The sequence below is a fragment of the Theobroma umbraticum genome, unplaced genomic scaffold, assembly GCF_002168275.2.
Source record: "Theobroma umbraticum cultivar Fairchild unplaced genomic scaffold, ASM216827v3 scaffold_50.0, whole genome shotgun sequence".
Classification (NCBI taxonomy): Eukaryota; Viridiplantae; Streptophyta; class Magnoliopsida; order Malvales; family Malvaceae; genus Theobroma; species Theobroma umbraticum.
The window spans coordinates 6,711,462-6,721,020 of NW_018397261.1; the positions used below are offsets into that span (position 1 = coordinate 6,711,462).

The 9,559-nt window shown below is 34.4% G+C and overlaps 2 protein-coding genes across 3 annotated transcripts; one reads left to right on the plus strand and one right to left on the minus strand.

The window, feature by feature from the left end:
* Positions 1–4,299, plus strand: LOC110417490 (squalene synthase 2-like). Of its 2 annotated transcripts, XM_021429846.2 has the most exons (14): positions 5–415; positions 649–691; positions 963–1,052; positions 1,219–1,294; positions 1,439–1,508; positions 1,940–2,083; positions 2,188–2,292; positions 2,492–2,638; positions 2,800–2,875; positions 3,196–3,284; positions 3,466–3,557; positions 3,649–3,694; positions 3,773–3,840; positions 3,940–4,299. In XM_021429846.2, coding segments are annotated over exons 1-14 (1,242 nt in total). In that variant the 5' UTR covers positions 5–220; the 3' UTR covers positions 3,941–4,299. The 2 variants fall into 2 exon arrangements, with proteins under 2 accessions (XP_089640026.1, XP_021285521.1); XM_089783900.1 differs by lacking the exon at positions 3,940–4,299 and having other exon boundaries at positions 1–415; positions 3,773–3,841.
* Positions 4,300–6,295: 1,996 nt separating this feature from the next.
* On the minus strand, positions 6,296–9,559 carry LOC110417935 (SH3 domain-containing protein 2). Its single transcript, XM_021430539.2, has 10 exons — positions 9,345–9,559; positions 8,617–8,739; positions 8,470–8,539; positions 8,223–8,374; positions 7,901–8,002; positions 7,350–7,550; positions 7,186–7,248; positions 6,938–7,087; positions 6,771–6,845; positions 6,296–6,654 (listed from the first exon to the last, which is right to left on the minus strand). The coding sequence occupies exons 1-10, from the start codon at positions 9,402–9,404 to the stop codon at positions 6,538–6,540; spliced, it is 1,113 nt and encodes a 370-aa protein (XP_021286214.1). The 5' UTR covers positions 9,405–9,559; the 3' UTR covers positions 6,296–6,537.

A 9,559-nucleotide genomic window follows, 5' to 3' on the forward strand; every position in this document is an offset into this window, starting at 1 on the left:
GTTTGGCAACAACATTAATTCCCACCATTGTCTATCCAGTTCACGGACGCCAGAAAAGACCAACTCCTGGCATCAATTTACATCTAGTACAAAAACCCAATCGATATCCCCTGGAAAATCCCACAACCTCTCTTCACTCTTTAAACGTGCCTGGTTTTCCGTACCCAGAATTCGTTTTGTTGTTTTGGATCTGATTTCGAAGAATTTTTTTTTCAAAAGAATGGGGAGTTTGGGAGCGCTTGTGAAAAACCCAGATGATTTTTATCCATTGTTCAAGCTGAAATTGGCCGCGAGGCATGCGGAGAAACAGATCCCATCGGAGCCTCACTGGGCTTTCTGTTTCTCTATGCTTCACAAAGTTTCTCGTAGTTTCGCTCTCGTTATTCAACAGCTTGACACCAAGCTTAGAAACGCCGTAAGCATCGACTTCTGTTTTGGCTGTTTAATTCTCTTTGAATTTTGCATGCCTTTTTATCTGATTGTAATTTCCTTGTTAATGATTTTGTTTATTGACATTTATATGGGTATTAATTCCTCAGGTTAGGGTAATAATTCTTCAATCCTGTTGCTTTGATTTTTACCTGTCAATTTTCTTTTCACAATGTTCTGATTTTCTAATCTTAAGTATACCATTTTGTGGTTTTGCAGGTGTGCATATTTTATTTGGTTCTTCGAGCCCTTGATACCGTTGGTTTGTTCTTGAAATCTTTAACCCTTTCCCTTTTTCTTTTTTTCTCCTTGAATGTCATTTCCCCATCATATATGTTTTTACACTGATTCTAAAGCATTAGGAAACCATTTCTACAGAATGGCTCCATCACATGCTAGTTTGTGTCTAAATGATGTAAATCTTGAACCAGTTTATTTTATTTTCATGTCGTCAAATAAACAAACAAGTTTTTCTCTTTTATTCAGTTTAACATGTTGATGGGTTTGACCTTTTCTGATGGTTTTTCCTGCAGAGGATGACACTAGCATAGCAACAGATGTCAAAGTTCCGATACTGATAGATTTTCATCGTCACGTATATAATCGTGACTGGCACTTTTCATGTGAGCATTTTGAAATTTTGCCTCCTTCGATGAGGGGGTTCTTGTCTGTAATTTTTCTGGGATAACAACATATCATCGGAGTCTGTGGCTTATTTTATTGTTGGAAATTTACCTGTCGAATGGAATCTTTGTTCACTTGCTTATATAGCTTTCTCTCTCTTTTCAGGTGGTACAAAGAACTACAAAGTTCTTATGGACCAGTTTCATCATGTATCTACTGCCTTTCTGGAACTTGAAAAAGGGTCAGTTATTAAGTTTTTCTTGATCTTAGTTGTTTACCAACAATTTAAGGTGATATTGATATCTTTGTGTTGAAGACGTGGTTCAAGTTGTTTTTGCTTATGGATTTTTGACAAATAATCAATAGTTCTCAATTGATTCTGCAGTTATCAGGAGGCAATTGAGGACATTACAAAAAGAATGGGTGCAGGGATGGCAAAATTTATTTGCAAGGAGGTTTGTTCATGCATGTATTATTTATATTTTTACCAGCCTTGTTTCTGATGAACACTGATTTTCTGTTGGGGGTGGGAAGAAACAGGGCTCTATTTTAGTCAACAAATAGATTTCACAGAAGGCTTTATCCCGTGGATTTTCATGTTCCATGAGAAATTTGTCATGAGTTATAGGGCATTGACCTATTACCTGGATGTATAAATGTGGGAAACTTTTTGAGCTTAAGCTATTTGAATATTCATAAACCAATGTTCAGTTATGAAATACTGAACACTGGCTGATCTCTTCTAAACTGTCTCCTACCATATACGAGAACTTGATCCCTTACGCTCAGCCACTAAATTTACACAATATATTTTGCGTGAACTCAACTTTTAAATGTATTCATATTATCTTGTATGTGACGCCAGGAACTTGGGTTTTTATTGCAGGTAGAAACAGTTGATGATTATGATGAATATTGTCACTATGTAGCAGGACTTGTTGGATTAGGTCTGTCCAAACTTTTCCATGCCTCCGGGTCAGAAGATTTGGTTCCAGATTCACTCTCCAATTCAATGGGTTTATTTCTTCAGGTATTGCTCTGATATATAAATGAATCAACATGTTTCATGCCTGGTCAATGCTTGTTTAAAATTTGATTCTAAAACCATGCCTTTTGGATCTAACAAAATGACAGAAAACAAATATTATCCGGGATTATCTAGAAGATATTAATGAGATACCAAAGTCACGCATGTTTTGGCCTCGCCAGATTTGGAGTAAATATGTCAGCAAACTTGAGGTATGCCTCCGTCCATATTCTATCTCAATTTCTGTCCTAACTTCCATTTGGAATCTCAAATCTTTTCAGTTTAAAGTTACAATCAAATTTCATTCAAGTTTGAGTAACTTTCCAACTGGTGAATATTGGTGTATACGAATTTAGTTTTCGGAAAATCTTTTCAAATTTGTGGTTCTTAAAATAATATTTTCTCCTGTAGGATTTGAAAGATGAGGAAAACTCCGTCAAGGCAGTGCAGTGCTTGAATGACATGGTCACTAATGCTTTAATACATATGGATGATTGCCTGAAGTACATGTCTGCTTTACGTGATCCTGCAATATTTCGATTTTGTGCTATCCCTCAGGTTGGAGATACTATTTCTTCAGTTGTCTTCAGTCTTGTATATTATTTGAGTTGCATGTCGTTTCTAACATTTGCTTGAAGTGCATTAAATAATCTCCTGATTTCTAATGTTCATGCCCTGTTCAAGTTTGTCTCTAATTTCTTGGATCTTGCTTTTACTAGATCATGGCTATTGGAACACTAGCCTTGTGCTACAACAACGTTGAAGTCTTCAGAGGTGTTGTGAAAATGAGACGTGGTAAGATATTAGTCTTTGGAATTGTTTTCTTTGGAGATTAAACTTGAGGCACGGACATTTATGTTGAAGGGGAGAAAGTGGTGAAGTGGGAATTCTTTGCTTCATTTTATTTTGAAAGATTTATTTAAATTTTTTTACATAAATAGAATCATAATAAACCTGATCTTGGTGCTTTGCTCATTTTATGTCAACCTGTGATGGAATGACCTGTGATCATTATTCCCTTTTACATCTTAAATTTTGGTCCTGGGAATGTATAGTAACCCAGTATGTTAGGTTAGGTTAGGTTGATGTTCAGTTTATCTTGGTTATGTTTTCAGGTCTCACTGCGAAAGTCATTGACCGAACAAACACAATGGCTGATGTCTATGGTGCTTTCTATGATTTTTCTTGTATGTTGAAAGCCAAGGTATGTGGTTCTTCTTAATATTAGATAAGACATACCAACTTACACACCAACTATGAGAAAGTCATTGGATGCATCATATCCAATCCTGCTTCAATTTTTTCTCAAGCATGTATATGTTTCTCAAATTTCCTCTAGTCTTTTTTTTTTTTTAACATCAAAGGTGCTTCTTTGGCAATTGTAGGTTGACATCAATGATCCTAATGCACAAAAAACATTGAGCAGACTTGATTTAATCCTGAAAACTTGCAGGGACTCAGGGGTCCTGAACAAAAGGTTTGTCAAAGTTTTAATTACTATGTGATTTTTTTTCTTTTTTTTTTTTCTCATTTTTCGCACTTGACAATTTTTATATGGGTTTGACCAGGAAATCTTACATAATTCGGAATCAGTCCAATTATACTCCTCTTCTGGTGAGTTGCTGTGACTCATTGCATCCTTTAGTTATATTCCAAGAATATTTACTGATTATTCTATTTAACCAAATGCAGGCTGTCATGCTTTTCATTATATTGGCCATCGTTATGGCTAATCTTAGTCCCAACTGGCCGAATAACTAGTAAGTTAAATTAGTGAATAATGAAATGATAGGTCTAGTAAATATTACCCTTCACTAACTCCCCCCTCCCCTTTGTTCTCCTTGTTTTTCTTTGCGCAGGACTCGTGCTCGACCCTTATACATGATTCGTCTCCTGAAGTTGTTTTCCTATGTTTGTATACAATGTTAAGAAGTTACAGTTTACTGTACATTTGATGTTGTTCCTACTGTCCAAGCACACAATAGCATAAGCTATGACGCTGTTGGATCTTTTTCTTTATCCTTGGAAAGGAGCTCGAGCTAGTTTTCAACCATAGAGGAGGGGATATAGTGTACCCATAAAAAGAATAAAAAAAAAAAAGTGGAAGATGAGATTAGTAAATCCATTTTCTCAATTTTCCTTCTGTAATTTGTGAAAGAAAAAGCAAAATAATCTGCTATGGCTTCATTATAAGACATGTCCATTCCATTCCATCCAAACTAAGGGTGATTAATGATCCATGGTCATCAATGGATAGATTTGGGTCGATTTTAAGTGATTTTGTGATTTGATGGGTGATTTGAACATGGAGACTCTACGAATAATTTATTATTCAAAAATTTTAAAACATGACAGGTTTAGATTGATTTTAAGTAATTTTTTGACTTGATGGTGGATTTATTAATCAAAATTTTTAGGATCAATAGGTTCACGAGCCCATACGTTTATCTATTCGCCTTGAATTGCAAGATTGGATTGCAAAATCAAGTTTGAATTTGACTTTAAACTAATGATTATCTGAAAACTATATAAAATATATTTAAGATTCGGACTTAAAGATATTAACTGTTAAATTAGAGTGATATTTACTTAAGAACATTTATATTCAATACAAATAATTAATGAATAATTAAAAGGAGTACTAATAATATTATTAAGACTTTAAAAGTGATAAAATTTAACAATGAATTATAATATAAATTGTAACATGGATGTATGAATTTTCTAATAATATTTATGAACTTAGCACCCTACTTGATTAAATTTACATTTATGATAATTAATAGTATTGTTTTAATTATTACTTTTTAGAAAATTTAAAATTTATAGTTGACTTTAAAACCGCATCAAACTGTTACGTTGATCCTAATACAAATTCTATGAAAGCATAAATTGATCCACAATCTTAATTTTTAAAATCAACCATCTATGAGTGGGTCCGTGATCCCCACTTGAATATCGCCCACTCATACCATGCTGACCACACCCAATTAAAACGCGATGCTTTAATTTCAAAATACCATTCTTTAGTGACGTAAGTACTTTCTTTACTATTTGTGCCTTGACACGTTAAATCATGAACGAGCTTCTTTAATTCACGTGAAGGATTTAAGAGGAATCGAATCAACTCAAAAAATTAAATATCCATCATTATGTTAGGTATATTAATATCTAATTTTTTTATTTGTTTGATAAATTATTCATAAATATTTAACTTTGTGTTTTCTTGAAATTTTAAAAATATTTTAAAATATCAGTGAAAATCTGTTAAAAATGATAGATTTTGAAATACATAGAAGACATATACAAAAATATTATTGATATTTTAATAAATATCCAGGAAAATTTTTAAAAATTAAAATGCTTGAAACTATCTTTATTATTTGTAGCTTTTTCTAGTGATGAGGATATAAAACTTTTAATCGACATAATCTTAAATTATTTAAAAAAAATTATTTTTTTATTATATTTGATTAAGTTTTTAAACTTTCATTTTAAACTTTCAAATAGTCGGTGTAACATTTTTGTTATTAATCACATCAATTGTAGTTATTTGTTAGTATCGATAACTTACATATTTCTCCAATTTTCATTTATGTATAATACAATATATCAATTTTTCATTATTTATATTTTCTACACGACATAAATTCACTAACACACTGTGTAGCATTTTACTCTGCTGTAATTTTTATATTATAACATTCAAATTTGTATAAATATATACTGAAATTTCATTTCAAACTTTCAACATTCATTATAAATTTTCATTTTTTTTCTTTTTTTATTAATATTTATTGACACATTTATATCCATTGATAAAATTTGGAAGATCAAAAATTTTTACCTATATATAAAAAGTCGCCATCACATTTCGAAATACAACACAATAAATATCGAATATATATATATATTTTACTTTTTGATATTAAATATTACGGTATAACAAATTTATAAAAACAAAACTAACGTTCTAATATTAAATCTCATGAAAGTCGAAGGGAACAGACAAAATGCGACGAGGGAACAGAGTACGTGACCGGTTTAGCTGATTGAGGCGAAGGCCCTATAATTTCACTCGTCATCTGCGAGAGTTGGGACCAGAACCTAAATCTATGGTGGAGGAAGCTCCAACGGTCCACAGCTTGATTAAGTTGAACATAGACAAATCAACATAAATACGAAAGGACAGCTTTTCACTCATCAATCAGCGAATAGCAACAAATTAGGGACAAAACTCATGTCACCTAAAAAAATTAAATAAATAGAAATATAAAAATGTATTCACATATTGATGGGAAAAAGAAAAGAGTTTGGTATGTATATTACATATCAAAACTAGACCAGACAGGAATTCTTCTATTTGCGATAACACTCCCAACCTTTGAATTCATATAGCACAAAAAAGGATACACACATACAAAATCCTCTCTGCAGACGCCAACAAGCACAGAACTCTAGAAAACTTCTGCTACTTTGCTTGCAAGAACACGCTCCCTTCTTTCAATGTATCCAAACGGAAACCAACCTGCTTTCCCCTTGCATTCTCCTTCAGCCCAGCCATTGTTTGTCACCTGCCAAGAGTATAGATTAGATCGTGAATCCTTATTGCATAAAGTTCGGAAGGAAACAAAACTAGACACTGTGAAATCATATCTGAAGATAAAGCTGTTAAGCTCAAGTGTTAAACCTTTCGCACAACTACATAGTCACCAACCGACAAACTCAGCTCCACATCAGAGTCACCATTATATGGATGCATAACCTGCAATAATACAGCAATTAGTCAGCCATCATACAGAATACAGCAACTTGGTAGCCCACATGTCCAATGGTATATGTGTCCAAGTTACAAACCTCGCCTAAAAAGTATCCCATGCAGTCTGTTGAGCCATTATGCATTTGAGAAGCATAAACTCCATTAGCTTCCTCATATGATGGCGGCGGAGGCATGCTGTCCACACTTGGGGGAGGAGGTGCTTCAATTCGTTGCCGCTCTGATATCATCTGTCGAGAACATGGAGGAAATCATGTAGTCATGATATTATTAGTTCATCTGCAGCAAAAGAATATTGACAAAAAGGATTCAGAGCACAACTGCATACCTCGCCTTCAAGCTGATCAAGTATCTGAAGCACTCGTTGATGATATGTACGTTCAGCTTCAACCTTCAGTCCCAAATAAAATGACAGAAGCATAAAATTTCAGAATCGATCCTGTATAGCATGTGATCCAATTTAAAATTTACATAGAAGGAGATTTGCATTACCATAGCAATAAGTCTCTGAAGTGTCAACCTCTGTTGTTGAGCTTCAACAGCGGCCATGGCTGCAGCAGCTTCTTTTCCCAATATTGCCATGTTTGACTTTAGATCTTGCAGTTTTGTCTCTGCAGATTCCAATTTCATGACACTCTCAGGATTTCCTGGTGTTTCCCTCACTTTTGCTTGACGTTTGGAAACTTCAATCGCCTGTCTAGGTCAAAAAGACGGTGTAAATACACACTTGTAGCACAATCAACCTTTCAAATTTAAGCTATCATAATCATCTAGCCCCAGAGGGCAAGTATTACCCCATACTCCATTGTGATTATAGATAAAAAGGGAATATCCTCTCAACAACTCTCTAGAGAACAACTAGCATGTATAGACCTGCAATGAAGCCCCATCTTCATGACAGATTAGAGGGCTTCAAGCACTTCACATCATGGACCTATCTGTTTAGAACTATATATTTGTGAACTAATATATATATATATTCCTCTGAAATAAAAACAAGCGGATATCCAATAAATCAGTAAGATAACAGTGGCATATAAAACCTGTGCTTCAGCTTCCTGTCGCATTCTGTCATAACGCTGAGCAAGATGTCGTGCATCCTCCAATGGAGCTCCCATTACCATTGCTCTTAATGGCTCAGCTACCTAACAATCAGAAAATCCAATACATTTACCGATATGATTGTATGGCCTATTATAATTAGGGAAAAGGTTAAGAATATCCAGAAAAGGCCAAAAATGAAGAATCCATGTACAGGTCAATCAAACAGCCAAATTATGTAGGAGTCTTCTTCCATGGATTTATGAACTTAGCGACCAAACTTTTTAGGATTTTATGTTCTGGTAATAACAATTCTAAACAAACCTGTGTGCCAAGAGCCTTCAACAGATTCCCACGTTCCTTCTCCATTTGAGCAAGAGCACGTCCATAACCCAATGCAGCTTTTGATAATGTATTGCCGCTGGTGCAAGTATTTTCAGCCCCATATTTCCTGCTATCCTCAGATAACTTTGTTCCTGTGGAAAAAATAATTACATAACAGAACAACAATGTCAAGTTCGTTGAATTCAAAGTGGAATTTTAAAAATACAAAAATGCTTCACCAACTCACCTATTTCAACTTGTTTGGACCCAGTCACAATATATCCTTCTACACCACGAACAATATCCCTTTGAAAATGCTGAAAAACAAAATTGACCAAGTTAAATGAAGAGAACATGAGAGACAAGAGTTGATGTAACAGAACAAATTAGTGACCTTGCCAGCACGCGTTGAGATATAAAGCTTCTCAAGTTTCTGATGTTGCTGGAGTTCTGCTTCATCAGTAACTAAATTGTCTGACCCTCCATATCCCCCAGCACCAAACTGTTTGAGGACAGCCTGAAGTAACATTCAGCAAAATATCATCCTTGTTAGCAAATTAGCAGAGAAGTTCACGAGACCAAGTGTATATCAAGCATTTGAACACAACACGTTAAGCTGCTGGTAAATAGCAAATCCAGAACTGATAAAACATACTGAGGTCTCAATGATTTCAACATACAAGAAATTTCCAATACTTTACATCCATTTTCTTTTTGATCATTCAATTGAAATATAATCCTATTTTAAAAAAATACCCGATAACTTTCAAATTTCAATTTAGCTGATAAAATCACTTCCATCAGTTCATCATGTTCCGTATAATATTCGCACAATATTTAATTATTTCCACATTCTGTTGATTCGACTCACGAATCACAAGCGCTGTAATTTCCATGTAATAGATCCAGCATTTAATTAATAACCGAACGAGATGCGAAAAACAAATCAATCTTAATAACAAGAAAACCAAATCGAAGACAAAACGCGAAACAATATTTGCGAAACTTTGAACTTTAGAGACAGATCATGGATGAAGTTGAGAAATGGACGTTGACTTGGATCTAAAGCAAATTAAGAAAAAAGAAATTAGGGTTTGAATAGGCTGATAAAGAGAGAGAGACCTGTTGTTGGCGGGCGACTTGTTCCCTCAACCGCGTGGCTTGTTTTCTGATTGCCTCCATTCACCGGACAAATTGGCGCTTTTAGATGGATTTGCAGAGCAGGAAACCGAGAAAGCGATAGAGAGAGAACTGAAATCGTCGAATGGATGTGCTTTGGGTACTTCTTTTTAGCTTTTGGGAGGGTGGTGGTTCAATGAGCCTTTTTTGGTGTATCG

Bases quoted from the DNA above. Each gene is read 5' to 3' on its own strand.
- LOC110417935 (XM_021430539.2), bottom strand. From the start codon at position 9,404: ATGGAGGCAATCAGAAAACAAGCCACGCGGTTGAGGGAACAAGTCGCC. The intron at 8,540-8,616 runs GTCACTAATTTG...TTTGTTTTTCAG, and splicing joins TCTCAACGCGTGCTGGCAAG to CATTTTCAAAGGGATATTGT. The intron at 8,375-8,469 runs GTGAGTTGGTGA...TTTTTTCCACAG, and splicing joins GTCCAAACAAGTTGAAATAG to GAACAAAGTTATCTGAGGAT.
- LOC110417490 (XM_089783900.1), top strand. From the start codon at position 221: ATGGGGAGTTTGGGAGCGCTTGTGAAAAACCCAGATGATTTTTATCCA. The intron at 416-648 runs GTAAGCATCGAC...GTGGTTTTGCAG, and splicing joins ACACCAAGCTTAGAAACGCC to GTGTGCATATTTTATTTGGT. The intron at 692-962 runs GTTTGTTCTTGA...TTTTTCCTGCAG, and splicing joins TCGAGCCCTTGATACCGTTG to AGGATGACACTAGCATAGCA.